The sequence below is a fragment of the Typopeltis vanoorti genome, chromosome 7 (genome assembly GCF_054136105.1).
Source record: "Typopeltis vanoorti isolate ZY-2024b chromosome 7, IOZ_Tvanoo_1.0, whole genome shotgun sequence".
Lineage (NCBI taxonomy): Eukaryota > Metazoa > Arthropoda > Arachnida > Uropygi > Thelyphonidae > Typopeltis > Typopeltis vanoorti.
Window position 1 is genome coordinate 72,340,694 of NC_143555.1, and position 16,319 is coordinate 72,357,012.

Genomic DNA, 16,319 nt, shown 5'->3' on the forward strand with positions numbered 1-16,319 from the left:
TTTATATATGGGTACTATGAGAGCTCTACTCCAATCATTGGGAATTTGTCCCTCTGTCCAGGCTTTCTGAACTATGCATTGCAACCACTGAAAGACTCTTATACCACCATACTTCAGCATTTCTGGTCAAATATCATCTACTCCTGTTGCCTTTCCACATTTCAAGCCTTTGACTTTTATTACTTCAAGTATGGATATATATTCCTGACTGCATGCCTGGGCAGTGTTTTTTACCATTGTGCTGTCATCACTGCTTGTTTCATTTAGCAGTTTTTCAAAGTTATTACTCCATACTTCAAGGATATCTTTTTCTCCCATTTTAATGTCACCTTTATCATCTCTAACTCCTTTTACAGCCCTCTTTCCTCCATTTCTAGGCTTCTTCAACAACCTCCAGAATAATTTACCACCTTCTTGATATTTATTTTCTGTATTCTTGCCAAAGTCCTCCTATGACTTTTCTTTAGCTAGTTTTACACAGTGTTTAGCATTCTTGCATTTGTCTCTATATTCTCTAAGAGCACAAGCTGACTTATTTGACAGGAACTTTTGATATGCTTTTTTCTTTTCCTACACTGCCTCTTTAGCTTCCTGTGTCCACCAGGGAGTGTTCTGATTTTTTTATCCTTGCAGACAACCTCACCACATGCCTCTCTGGCAGAATCAATCAATGTTTTCTTCAGAGTTTGCCACTGAATCTCCAAGGTTTGATTCCTGTTCTCAAACTCTTTCATTTTTTCTTCAATAATCTTTGTTAATTTTAGTCTACAGTTCACATCTGAGAGCTGCTCAACTTTTATTCGCTTTAAAACTTTCTTACATGTTATTCTTTTCAATGTGAAATTCAATTTTATCTTGCTCAAGACTAAATAGTGATCACTTCCAATTTCAAATCCTCTGTACACTCTGGTCTCCTGCACCAGAGAGAAAACATCACTATCAACAATAACATAGTCAATGAGACTTTTCTTATTCCTAGCCTCTTCTCTCCATGTGAATTGTGCACATTTTTATGTTAGAACATGGTGTTAGTAATAACCAGTCCATGTCCTGAGCAGAAATCCAACAGATATTTGCCATTATTATTAGCTTTGCTCTTTTCTCCAAATTTTCCCAAAACATTTTTGTATGTCTGATAATCACTTCCTACTCTGCTATTTAGATCCCCAACAAGGACCAACTTTACCTTTTTCATTGTGTCAGTAGCTTTCTCTAGAGCCTCAAAAAATTCCTCCACTTCTACCTTAGTAGAACCTTCTGTGGGACCATAGGCACAAATAAGTCTCATTGTCCAGTTCCTCATTCTCATATTTGCCCACATTACTCTACTTGAGACAGCCTCCCCTTCAAGAAGATTAGCCTCGTATTTTGTGTTGAATACTATGGCTACTCCTTCTTTTCCTTGATTGTCATTGCCTGAATATAATATTTTGTATTTATTGCTCAGAAAGATCTCGCCAGTTTTTGTCTTTTTTGTTTCAGTCACCCCTATTATGTCGATCTGGTACTTATCTAATTCCTCAGCTAGCTCCATTTCTTTGCCATTCAGGCTTCTTACGTTGATAGTACTGATCTTTAACTCTGGTGATGTTGAGTTGGGGTTTGTTTTCAGATTTGTTCCAGCAGCTGACTTCGCTGTTCGTGCTAGATCCCCGGTGAAAACAACAGTGGCCTTGTTTAACCGGGCGATGCTCCAGATGATGGTACAATATGAAAACCAAATATTAGTGAGTTTAATAAATGTATTTTTTCCCCTCTTGTATTAGTTATACCATTAAGCTTTATTATAGAATAAAAACTATATTATTATTATTATTATTATCTCATGACCCCACGGAGTCAAAGACTCATTGTTGGAGATACCTTTATCATACAACTCATCACAGCATGCATTACATACATTGAAATTCTTCTGCAGATACCACACTCTGAGGCAATGCATTCCAATTGTTCACAACTTTCCACACAAAAAAACTTCTTTCTCACTTGCGCTTACACCCTCCTTATACAGCTTCCTGAGATGACCTTCCTCCAGTTATCATTTTATGAATTCAATTTATGACCTTTTTATGAAAAACCTTTTTCAATGCTAATCCTATAACAACCGCTTACTAACTTGTACTTCTCTATCATATAACCCCCCCCCCTCTTCCTCCCATTAGTAAACTGTAAATTGCATCTTTGCAACCTTTCTTCATACTCAACATTCCAGAGACCTGAAACTCCCTTAATTGCCTCTGGATTCTTTCTGATCTTATTTTCATCCTTTTGATAACCAGGTGGCAAATCTGGGCACAGTAGTCCATGTCAGGTGTAATCAGAGCCCTTATACAGTGGAACCAGAATCTCCTTACTGCTACAATTCAGTGTTCTCTGCATCATTTGCCAGAATTCTTTGTCCTCACAACTTTAGCAATGTCCTCTAAATTTTAGATCCTTATGCACCATCACCCCCAAGATCTCTTATTTCCTCCACCTTCAACAATATATATCCACCAAGCATAAATTCTACATCCTATCTTTGTTTTCCAAATTGAAAGCCTTACATTTCATAACACTGACTGGCATTCCCACCCCTGTAGAGCAGATGTGCCTTTGAATAGGCACATCTGCTCTACTCACAGTTTTCCCAATTTTGCTTCATCTGAAAAACAACTGAATATCCCCATTCAAATATAACCGATTATCATTAACATACAGTTTAACTACAATGGCCCTAAAACCGATCTCTGATGCACCACCACTAGTGACTTTATCATGTGGTAATCTATCAAAAGCCTTTGCAAAATCTAATCAAAAATCAATCGCCAATGGGGATTGGTACACAGTGTACCAATCTCTCTTGTTCAATGCATTTATCACCTTATTGTAATAAGTACTAAAACATGACCTCCCTTTACCAAATCCATGCTGCCCATCAAAGATAATGCTACTGTTGTCAACCCAATTTGGATCCAAGGCCTTCTAAATAAAATATATTTTGAAATCTCCTTTATCTTTAAAGGATAAATTCATTCATTCTAACAGTTTGTTTTATATGTTTTATATATACTTAATCAGTCTACTAGACTAAACATTTTGTTTTTCACAACAAATTCTTACCAAACCATATATATGTTCATTAGAGTCAGTTCTTTATCTGCACTTCCTTAAAATGTAAAACTTCTATAGAACTATGCAGTGTTTCCTTATTTAACATATATTGTTTCAATCATTCTCACTCTTTCACTGAATATAAATATTCTTACATCAGTCTATTTAATTACAAACACAAATCACAATTTTTTTTTTACGGGAGGGGGGGGGGGGACTATTTTGCTACTTTATAAACAACAGTATATCAAAACAGCTTTTTATAAAGCCACTTCACAGTTCCAGATTTCTCTAATTGCATCACTTGTTCCAAATAAATAATTGATATCACCAATGTCCTTGAGACAGAAGACGAAACTTCCCATTTTGCATATCTTCTGCTTAATATCTTCTTTTATTTACTATTCACTTGTTGACAGTCTTGCTTTTCCAGTCTAAGTATTTATCTTGTTATGATTCCCTTTCTGGAAACCACTGTTAATATATTCTGACTGTCAAGTTTTTCAAAAACTTCCTAAAACCAAGATTCTCTGGTCTGCATTCTTAAACTACCATTTTCTCTCTGTAAAATCTTGTATAGAAGGAATTTAGAATAAAATTTCTTCTATAGCGATTTTACTTGGGAAATAAAAATTAATTTAATATATACTTGTAATTTGATTAATACTTAACTCAATTTTTCTGTAATAAACCTAAAAAAAAAAAGTTAGAATAAATTGTAATAAGAAATTGTACAGACAAAGAATTAACTCAGACGGGATTTAAAATGTAAGAGCTGAGGCAATCGCAACTCGCGAAGGTCAGCTAAGTATGGGGTTTCCTGACTTGACTCTGCGACCATCAAGTGGTTGAGAAGATCCCCTTAAAGAAAATCCGGGTGATTCAATCTGTAGGAGTTCCAAGGCCGGGAGAGCAGAATAAAAGGGGGATGAATCGATGGAAAAGAGGCTTTTCAGTGCGAGGCTATCAATACTAGGATTTTGTTGGTGCGAACCTTTTGGAGGCTAGGCTTTCCAGTTCCGGTTTTCCTTTCCTGCTATAACTACAAGGAGTTTCCAGTGTCCTGCTTCCAAGGACAGGGATCCATGTCTCGCCAGCCAAAACCCGACGATGATGAGAGGCTTCTAATAGCAGTGACGATCTACTCCAGAATCCCACCAATTCCTTGATGATCTTTGCGTGCGAAGTATCTTCGATGTCGTAAAAAGTGCCCGTGTGTGAATTTTACCAGAAAGTAGAAGAGGGTGTCGGCGATCTCTAGGATCTTGTGTAATGAACTGAATGACCAAGTAACAAGTAAGACTTTTGTATAGGACTTTCCTAGATGTGAAATTAATGGCAAAGATTGCTGAAAATTTTTATTTGTTAGCATAAAGAACAGTAGTAAGGACGGAAAGCTGATTTGTTTAAAATAATTGTGCAGTAGTATGCAGTAGTAGTATGCAGAGTTATAGGGAATTAGATAATGTTATACAACAAAGAGGGAATAGTATGTGAAAGTTCTTTTAAGCCTAATATCATATATAATCTGAGTTAAATTAATGTAAAGTATGTGCAAGTCTGCTCCCATGTCTGAATTATCTGTGAGCATAATTAATTGCATTAGTCATTGAGCTTATGCGAGAAATGTTAAATAATCTAGTGGAGAACCAGACACGTGAATTTTATGTTTTCTCCATGTCAATTTTGTTTAGTGAATTTGAGTTGGAGTAATTTATATGTGTAGTGTAAACCTTTTTTATGTACTTTGATTTAGCATGAATAAATTGTTTTGTTTGTCAAATAACTTGCCTGATTCTGCTTGACCAATTCACTTCTCATAAAAGGACAGAACCTGTGTGACCTTAAGAGTAATAGTAGCCACGACAAACGAATAGTAGATTTAAACGTTGCTTGACTTAGAGATAAATTTTAGAGATATTTCCGTGTTGTGCTGGGCCACCTTTCTCGCGTATATTGGAAAGATATAAAATTCCTCTACGTGATCTCTGATGGTGCAGTCCTAAATACAAATAGATTTTCAGAGATCAAAGTGAGAAAAAGCCAGCTATTTAGACACAGGAATGGGCTCCAGCCAGAGGCAATTCCTAAATTCTAAAATACGAACACGTGAAGTAGCATAGTCATGACCTTGAAAGGGGGGGGGATTAAATTGATAGATTGAAGGGATTAAAAGGTAATAGTCTATTTCAAGCAATGAGATTATACACTCGGAGTTACGACAGTTAAGTTAATAAGTAAAGTAAAGTTAAGTAAATAAGCAATTTCAGATAAATAAGTAAATAAGATAAAAAAAGAAGAAATATTGAATATACAAGTACAAACATTTTTAAGTACAATATAAAAATATCTAATTTTTATACTCTCTTCCTCTTGTTTTTTTTTGTTACTCGAGTACCCAACACTTTCTCTGTAGGATGTCAATCACCCACCAACTTCCTCAGTAAGCATGCACACTTGTTCAGCTATGTGACAGGCAAGATGTCAGTAATGGCTGACATGTTATTGTTGTTACAAAAATAGAATGTCTTGAGAACAAACAACAGATATTGCAGTGCACTTAACAGAGGTATAGTATGAGTAGAATCTGGTAGGTACAATAAATCTCAAATCTTTACAATTTTTAACATGAATATCAATTTCTGATCAGACACATCGCAAGTGCTGATTATATGTTGTTACGAAACCAAAACTAATAAAATACTTATGTAGAGAAATGGTTGTAAAAAGATTCATAATTATAAATTATGCCTTTTTTAACAGTATGATGAGCTGTTTGATTGACATTGGAACTTCCCATGATGAATCTTCAGACTCCATGTAGGTATGATGATGGCGATGCTAATAATAATACAGTAGTTAGTCAAGTTCATCTAATTGGAATTTTAACCAAATTTTTTTTCTTTGCTAGATATTACAGAACAACAACATATAAATCAGATTCCCATTTGGACAGGCATGTTGGAATTTAGACTTTATGAGAATGCTGCTACTACTCTTGTTACTCATACTATACCCCTTATTAGTATATCCAGCATTGTCAATGGAGAACCAGAAGTGTAAGTAAAAATTATTTTATTTAAAAAAAAAAATTGCCTGTACAGATTAGTTTTGTGAGTTAGATTATCACAGAAAATAGACCTATGAATTTATGAATATTAATTCATATGTGGAAACATCTAGTTTTAAATGCAATAATTTTTTCTTGTTTTCTTAAAAAGTAAACAAAGTTTGCATATATCTAAACTAAAAGTTTCGTTCCGAACTAACTTTCTCAAATTACACGGACTTTTATAATAGAACCTTTATAATTTACCTTACTACATTGGGAAGTAATATTTGGCAGCAGAGTCAGAGGAGCAAGTGCTGAGATTGTAGGTGTGTGCCTTTCATTAAAAAAAAAAAGTAAAAATGGTAACTACTTTTTTTTTTTTGTTCTCTTAAGGGAAATAAAAAAGCATCATGTGAGGAAAAAATCAAATTATAGACCTGTTCAGTAAGGGTAAGAAGGGGACTACATTGAGAAATAATATTGAAAGTGCATTTTATCAGTTATAAATTTACCATATTTTACTTTTTAGATTTAATTTTAAAAAAATTAACTGCCTATACTCTTTACAATTTATCATTTACAATTTTCAAAATGATCAGTAACAAATTTTGCTCAGTACAAAGTAAAATTAAATATCACTACATATACTTGACCACACATTAGCAATGTAGTATTTCATTCATACTGAATTTTAAATTACTGTTGAGGGCTTGGTAGTGTATGATTTAAATATGATATGGGATATCATTGATAAAATGCAGTTAATATTTCATATTGTTATTATTTTATATCATTCAAAAATTAAACTAAACATTAGAATATTAATAAACTTAGTATTTTTAAAGGGGAAGATATAGCCTAAGTGGGGACCTAGAGACCTAACAGAGGTTCTAAGCGTATCCAACATAAATTCTCCAAATCTCAGGAGGATTTACTGAAAGTTCATTTATTTGGGGGTGGAGTAAAATCATTATGCCATTGACCTCATGTAATTGCAACGTAAGAATAGTTTGTTATTAATTATAAAGATTTATGATTATATAATCATAGTTTTTACATATAACTCAGATAGTAAAACTAAGAAAGAAAGAAAGAAAAAACTGAAGCATTCACCTTTAAAAATATCTGAGTTTTTCTGGTATAAAGATAAAATCTGTCAGTGTGTGTGTGTGTGTGTGTGTGTGTGTGTGTGTGTGTGTGTGTGGTTTAACCCTTTCCTGGGCCACTGGGATTTGTTTAGGTTGTTAGAAAATGTTTTACCCACTTCCTTAGCTTGTGAAAAATTAGCCGGTGGGAAGGGTCCAAACTGAGGATGGATGAAGAAGAATTGCAGTAATTGTTGAATTGTTTCAGTCATTTGCTTTGGCTGAGTGAAGTTGAGCATTGTTATGAAGCAAACACCTTTTGCCAGCAATCTTCTATGTTTTGCTGGCTTAGATTGTAGAGTGGGAGAGTGCTCCTGATCTATACCTAGTAGCTTTGGATTTGAATCTCACTGAAGCATGAATGTTTGTGAATGTCTTTAGGTAGTAATAGATGAATTTCCTCGCCTGGTGTACGACCACCACCTTGCTTATTGGAGATCTGGAAGGAGCTTGAGGGAAAAGAGTTCTAAATGTTTGTTTCCTAGGGCAAGATTTCTGTATTATCTAAACCCTCAGTATGCTCATAATGTTGATACACAACAGGTTTACAACTTTCATGACTGTGATCCAAATTTAAAAAAAAAAAAGATTTAATTTGAACCTTTCACATGTTGGATCCTACTTATTCTTAATCTATACCTTGGATCCGACATGATTACAATTACGATGTTCTTAACTAATTGATAAGTTGTGAGTTGATTTCTAATTCAAATATAGAGAAAATTTATATTTAAAGACTGCACCACTCTATATCTGAATTAGTTCAAGAATTGAAGAAAAATCAACCTTCAACTATTTCTCCTTAAAATATATACTGGCCGAGTATATTTGACTTACTTAATTTACCCACTTTGGTTCGAATATTTTATGAATGGTGCAGTAAAAGAGATTCAGGCAAAATACAACTTTAGATAAACAAAAACAAACATTTAATTTTAAAATCACAAATTTTACACTTAAGTTTAAATCAGTAATTAAGATATTACAAACGCTTTAGCTCTTCTGATAATACAGTCATACAAACTCAGGCATTGGTCAATTATCTGAAATACAGTCTTCACACAGTTCACTTAACACTTAATAAAGTTTATTGTCATAAAATTCCTTAGTGATCATTCACATTAACATCTCGTAGTTTTTTTTTAGTTTCAAATACAATTTATTGGTGGCAATACCTTTTCACAAGCTTACACTTTTAAATCTACGCTTTAGCTAACCTCCACAACAGTTACTGTTAGTATAGGGATATTCTAGGAAGAAACACACTCATATCTCTGCATAGGAATATTAATGGTTGGAATATTCTTACCGACAATTTTCCTTCTTCATATACTTATGTGCGAACACTTTTTGTAACTGTATACACTTTAATCAATTAACGGCACTCATTTAAAAAAATCTTCTTAGAAATAACTGGATTAATTAACGGTCACAATACACACAATCAAACGTTCTTGCATAGATCAAACCGCTTGCACTACATTTGACATCACTTAACTAATTCAGTGTTCTACCAACAACTCTTGTACTAAGGTAACACACAATAATTCCTTAACTTGAAGTTTAATATGCACAGTTGCCTACTCCTTTGACATCAGTTTAATCCTTTAGGTACCATAATTCTTAACACCGCTATCTTTAAACTCAACTTTGTTGCCTCTAATTATTCTCTAGTTACTTCGTGCTATGCTTCAAGTTTCCGTTTGTCCTTGAAAGGTCGGCCCTGAAACTAAATCTCAACTCAAGTATTGCTAGTCTATTTAGTAGTCACTCAGCTGTTTTCCGTAGCTATAATTGTTATTCTACAACTTATTAGTTAACCGCCTCTCGACTAGTAGACTTTATTTAGCTGCTTGAGTGACTTGCCGACTCACTATTATCGCACTGTTATTCCCGAATGCTCCGATTCCAACTTAATGCCAATCTCTCTCTTATAAATCTCTAATGCTCTAATCTCCTAATGTCAGCGTTCATTGCTCTTTATATTCATTCTTCCCGCCTAAATTCTTCTTGTGATTTCTTTCTAAACTCTTTTCAATAAACCTCACGTGGTGTTCCAAAATGTGCTCGCTCACATGTTTCCATGACAACAAAACAAAATATAATAAAATTGAGCTATTACATAATGCTAAACTTTACAAACAGGAATAAATAGAGAATATTTACATTTCAAATAATGCGCAGTTAAATTATCAAATACAAGTTCTTATAATATTAACATAGTAATAATTAAAATAGCTTAATAATATTTAATACAGTCTTTTCATTATTAATACATATATCTTGATTAAATAATTAAATATTAGACAAAATTAAGGTAGTTATATGAATATTAAATTATAAAATAAGTTATTTACATTAAATAATTACAAGTTTAGCTTATGTGATGGAAGATCATGTTGGATTCTGAAGCAAATAATAATTACTCCAATCTCTATATATTCAGAATCCAACACACATTGTGTATAGTACGCCCACAGATATGTGCATGTCAAAAGAAGGAGAATCCATTCTGATAAAGGGTAATTAATCCGTATTGTGGGATCAGCATTTATTATTACACTTCAGAAAATTAACTGATCTTTTATGATCATTGTAGTTTTTAAAGTAGTAACTATTTTGCTTGTATAACAGTTGGAAAATTTTACGTATAAAGCACGTGATTTTGCGTGTTGGTGACCAATTCGTACATTGCCTTATTTCTTTCTCCCCTTCAACATGAATTGACTCTTCTTGTTAAATTAAATTTAGGAAATTTAACCTTAGCTACTTAGGTGGGGCTTTGTGAATATAACAGTTATTGTTTAATTAGTCTTGTACCTGTACTGATGATGCCTGTGATACTCGGGTGAAAATTCTATGAATAAAGAATAACTGACGTGAGTTAATTCCGTTATTATAATAGTTAGTAATTTACTCAGTTCCTCATATATATTCTGCTCATTAACCATCAATAGTTCCTCCCCAATTCCCACTGCTTTCAAGTTCTGCATTGTTACAATCACAGGGATGGAATACTTTAATAAACTTCTCATTAAACATATCTACTATATCTTCCTCACTGTTTATCGTTCTCTCGTTATCACTGACCAACATCATCCTCTCATTCTTCCTTCTACTGGCCACATATCAAAAAAACTCCTTAGGATTTCTTTTAGCTTCATTTGCTAACTGTTACTCATACTGCACTTTTGCTACCCTTACTAAGTGAGTCACTTTCTAGTCGCTACTAGAAAGTGACTCACTTAGTAAGGACTTTTTCTAAACTTTTTTTTTTTTTTGGCTGGTTCTTTCTCCTTTAAACTCACGAAAATTTACTGTAGAATTCACACTATTTCGGATATTAAAAATATTGTGTTAGAGTTAGGAACCATAAAATGGTGACACTTGTTGAGCCGTCTCTTCACTGCGGGCCGCTTAAATTAGTGATAGCCTTGAGCCAGCTATCTCTGATTGCCTACTTGTGGAGATCGAACTGCCCATGCAGTCTCCAAAAGTTAGATAGGCTAAAAGGCCTTGCTTACTCTCTGTAAGGGAATAAAAGGCATTAGCTGATTTCTTCTGATGAGATAAACAAATCCAAGAACCTCGATCCATATAAGGCCTCTGTTACTTACTGCTTAAGGTAGTTATCTCTTAAAAACTCATGAAATGCTCTCTCTCTTCATTCCAGTCTATGTTACCATAAATTAAATCTCCCATAATGATCACCCTTTTCTCATTAGCCAGACCAATTTGTCTAAACATTTCCTTCTCACTGCCTTCCAATTACCAAGTCTATAGCTACACCCCCAAACATTTCATCCTGTCCACCTCCACTTCACACCATATTGCTTCAGAACCACTGTCAATATTCAAAACTATCCAAGGATTACATATCCCTCTATCTCTATTCCTGTCCGAATGTCATCCTCTTTTAACCATGTCTCACCGTTTTACCAACAATTTTTGGGCAAATGAACTCTATCAATGCTACAGTTTCATTTCCCTTGTTTTGAATACTTCTAGTATTTGTATTTAGTATTTAAGTCTGGGGAAGGATTAAATATCAGTGATGAAAAGATAGGAATGGGAGAGTGTAGAGGAGTCATGTCTGACAAGTGAGGGTGAGTGGGACTTGTTATAGAAACAGAAATGAGCTAGTGTTTCTATAACAAGTCCCACTAACCCTCACTTGTCAGACATGACTCCTCTACACTCTCCCATTCCTATCTTTTCATCACTGATATTTAATCCTTCCCCAGACTTAAATGTCACCCCCCATGTCCTTGACCGTCTTAATCCACATCTGCTCCTGAAACCGTCATCTACACTTTTCACGCAGTGTTCCCCCCATCTACCCTGACTTCTCATGTTTTTCCTGTCCACTCTGTGTTCTTTCTCTTGTATTCTCTTTACTCGTGACACTCACCTCTCCATTCACAAAAAACCTACCTTACTCTCTTGTGCTCTTCCACAACATTTGTTGCTTTCTGAGGTGTATTCTCTCTTGCAGCAACAGTTTCTCCAACTGTCTCACACCAAATCCATTCAAATGCACCTATTTCTTATACAGCTCTCTTTGTCCCTCAAACTCATCTCACACCTTCGCAAAATGAACTCCTTTCTCCTCGCAAAATTCTGCTAGCATACATAGCATACCATTCATAATCTTCACTCGCCTTCTCAACTCATCATTATCATACCTAGGCAACATGCTGACTACCTTACTTAATACACTGTTATCTTTCATTCTCCTTAAGAGCATGATGACATCCTTCACATTCTTCTTGTTACTAGTTAAATTGTTTATTCATGATTATCTTCTGGGGGGGGGGACAGTTTCTAACTAGTGCTATTTGTGTGCACTAGTGTCATCATTCATGTTGCGTGACTTCCTAATCAGAAAAGTGTAGATTTTTTTACTGCTCTGTTTTGTGATAATTTTGTTGTTAGTTTTAATTTTATAAAATATTGGACCCTTACCAAAATGCCATATAAAGATTTGTCACTAGCCAAAAAAACCATCTTACTAGACCAAATCAAAGGCCATTTGTCCAATACTGACCATAATCTGGTGAAGATAACTGGAGTAACGAAATGACTATGCACTTGATACAACAGCAAGATAAACCATGAGAAGAATGGACAGGAAAAGAGCGAACATCCCAAAAATGGAAATGCGAAGGTAAGAATCCTGAATAGGAAACTCTAAATCAGTGGTTCTCCATTATAACTGGAGAAGGAGTGTGTGTCAGTTGTCCAGTGTTTAAAAAAAAGTTCTATTCTTTTTGGCTGCAATTCATCTGCTATCAACAGCAGTACTATCTTATTCGATCCCTGTAACTATATCATCTGCTGTTAGCCAAGTCTCACTAATGCCTACAGCTTTTGGTGAGGTTGCACTAACCAATGCCAAAAACTTCTCCCTGTTGTTCCTGCTACTTCTAGCATTAGTATATAGAAACTGCAGATCTTTAGTCCCCAACCCACTTTATTTTCTGAATTGACTATCCTAATAAATAGAGAAACTAGATTGCACACTTGGTCATTCTCACACTCACTCATATCTTGGGTGCCTTCACACAAACTCATTTGCTTCCACCCTAATTGCTTTAGTTTTTCTGAATTTGGGCTTCAGCATGCTCGGTGAACAAAGCTCTCTCCAGACACCTAACACCAAAACCATTTTAGATGCAATCCATTAGCATTGCACAGATCCTTCTTTAAATCAAACATAGACCTCAAATCAACAAATCCTACATTGTTCCTTCTGCACAATCTATGTATAGACGTACTGGCCACCAATGCCCTCCTCCTCAGTTCACCTCTATCATAGCATGGTAGTAGACTTACAATCTTAACCTTCTTGCTCTTCAGTTTTGCCACTGCTAACAACTCCTCCCTCATAGAATACTTCTCGCGTCTAAAATCATTTGTGCGAACCAAGACAATCATTTCCTTCAACTTACCTTTTTGCATCCAGATGGCATGGCTAATATCATGAATTTTTGCACCTGGGAAACACAATTTTGTCACACTTTCATTAAGTGCTCTTCCTGATCATTGAGTCTCCATACATAATTTTCTCCTTTACTTGTTTTTTCTTGTTTGTTCTGTTGGTCTTTATTATTTCTTCAGACCTTCTGCTTCATTCTCTTTTCAGTCCTACTAATCTCTAGCTGCTTCTGCAAATTTTCAGTTTTGCGCTTTGTCCTATGAAGGATAACATTCAAGCACACAATTTCTTTATTAATGTTCATTTTGTTCTTTTCGATTTCCATGGCCGCACATTTGTCATTAATAATATCATTTTCCATCTTACTGTTGGTTTTTGCTGCATTCTCATCATCTAACAGACACTCACTTTTGAAACACTTAATACATACTCTCTCAATTTCCTTCCACATATTCTTTAATTTTCTCGACAAATACATTTCACACACACACACACACTACACTGAATAAAATTCTGCAAATTCAAATCGCCCGACAATGTGGTCTTGCCACCATTGTTCATCACATTGGTGCCATGCCACCAATATTGCAATATAAATGCTATAACGGCACTAAATATTCTAAAAACATGAAAATCTACACTAATACACTATAAAAAACTAATTTTCTAAGTAAAACACACAATAAAACAGATAAAAATCACCAAATTAAACTATATCCGTCTTTGAGAATGTCCAAGATATGATAATTCAGAACTGTTATTATTTATTTAGAGACAATGCAGTTTATTAATACAGCTTTCCCTTGGGTTACACAAGTACTGATACTCAACACAGTAGACTATTGCTAGTAAACATAGGAAAAACAGAATTGTTTGCAATAATGAATTCTTATTATGCCTACGGTATTCTTATTATGCCTACATGACTTTGGTTAGGACCTTTTTTCAGTACTCTGTTATAAAGTTTTTTGTTGTGGTAAAAGTTTATTGCTGTGGAAGTTCAAAAGTTTAAATAGAAATTTTATGTCTGCACATTGAACTACTACTCACAGGCAGAGATCGACTAGTCAGATTTCAAAGAATGATTGTTAAAAATTATGAATGCTCTCCTTTCGTCAGTTAAAAAACAAGGGTAAGAGATCTAATTTAATAAAGAAATAAACTTGTTCCTATTCCTTCATCACTGATAGATATACTTTTTTTTAATGATTAATAAACAATATTTATTCATTTTTATTCTTTTTTTAGGTCAGCAGAAAAGTGGCCTGAAAAATTAGTATTACGTTTAGTGCCAAAAAAGCTTCTAACGATGAACAATTTAAGCATTCTGGCCAGAAAGTCATCTCGTCTTGTTTTTTTTCATCCTGTACAGCAAACTGAGGGTGTACTTAAGTTAAAAAGAACAATGAGTGTTGGCTGGGTAAGGCCATTAATAATTTGCATTTAGGATATTAAAATGATGAGATTACTATTGTGACATAAGAATTCCATGGAATTATATTTTTTTTTTTTTTTTTTTTTTTTTTTTTTTTTTTTATATTAATATCATCTATGGTCAAACTTGGTTATAATAAGCACCAAGGGACCAACAAACATTCCTTGTTATAACCATTACTCACTATAACAGTCATGAATTAAATTTACCTCCTACTTTTTTTTTTTCATCATCATTAAATTCCTGCCATGTACCCTCAAGGGGTGTACAGGATATGACAGTACTACATGAAAAAATTACATCATTACTAACTTCCTATCTACAATTTTCCTCCAAATCAGTCTGTTACTTGTCAAGACTCCAACATTATCAGATCTTATATTTCTATCGTCTAAGGCACTTTGTAACATATCAATCCACCTATATCTTGGTCTTCCTCTGGGTCGTTTTCCTGCCAACCTGGCAGAGAACACTTGTTTTGCTAATCTTTCCTTTCCCATTCTATTTAAGTGACCATACCACCTGAGATTAGCTCTGCTAACGCATTCTTGGATGCTGGCAATGTCAAGTTCTTTCCTAATATCCTCATTTTTAATATGATATTGCCATTGATGCCATCTGTTCAGCCTCTAATCTTTCTCAGGACTCTCATATCTGCAGTCCCTAGTCTTTGGTCAAGTGTTTTACTTCTGACCCAGGTCTCAGATCCATAAGTTAAAACTGGTTTGAACACAGTCTTGTATACAGCTAATTTAGTGTTCCGACTAATTTCTTTCTTATTCCATATGAATTTATTCAATTGACTTCCCACCATACCAGCTTTGCTGATTCTGTTGTCTATTTCTATATTTAATTTACCATCTTCAGTAAAAATTGTGCCTAAGTAGCTAAAATGTTTTACTTGTTCCACAGGTTCTCCATTCACAACACAGTTGACATTTTCAATGCTTCTGCCTATTTTCATTGTCTTTGTCTTTTTATTGCTGACCTTCATACCATATCTATTACAACAGCTATTCAATTTAGTCAGAGAATCTTGCAGACTTGTAGCGGATTTATTTAGATGTATAACATCATCCGCATAAAGCAAAGAGCTGACATTAACATCTCCAATTTTGATATCAGGTTTAATACCACATTCCTTCATAATGTGATCCATATAGATAATGAATAACAGAGGGGATAATGTACATCCTTGTCTCACACCAGATTTAACATTAAACCATCTTCCTGTACTTCCTTCAATTCTAACTGCTGACTTACAACTCAAATGAAGACTAAGTATTGCTTGATATAATGCCCCATTGACACCATATAACTGCAGCGTATTGAATAGCTTCTCTCTTGGCACCTTGTCATATGCCTTTTCCAAATCGACAAAACTTAAATACAGATCTTTGTTGTATTCCCATGCTTTCTCGAATATTTGTCGTAAAGTGAAGATCTGATCCTGACAGCCTCTATTTGGCCTGAATCCAGCTTGTTCTTCACCAAGCTTTTCTTCCACAATTCTTCTCAACCATTTCTCAAGTATACTTGCATAGATCTTGCCAGGAACACTCAGTAGAGAAATACCTCTGTAATTCTCACATTCAGTTTTATTTCCCTTTTTATATATGGGTACTATGAGGGCTCTACTCCAATCATCGGGAATTC

At 34.5% G+C, this 16,319-nt stretch overlaps 1 protein-coding gene across 5 annotated transcripts in view; it reads left to right on the forward strand.

The window, feature by feature from the left end:
* Positions 1 to 16,319, forward strand: part of LOC150104774 (uncharacterized) — a 334,262-nt gene that overhangs the window by 134,739 nt on the left and 183,204 nt on the right. For all 5 annotated transcript variants that reach the window (XM_090395341.1, XM_090395343.1, XM_090395345.1 and 2 more), the window contains exons 6-7: positions 6,005 to 6,152; positions 14,477 to 14,648. In XM_090395341.1, the coding sequence (XP_090251467.1) occupies positions 6,005 to 6,152; positions 14,477 to 14,648 (320 nt within the window). The remainder of the gene's footprint in view (positions 1 to 6,004; positions 6,153 to 14,476; positions 14,649 to 16,319) is intronic.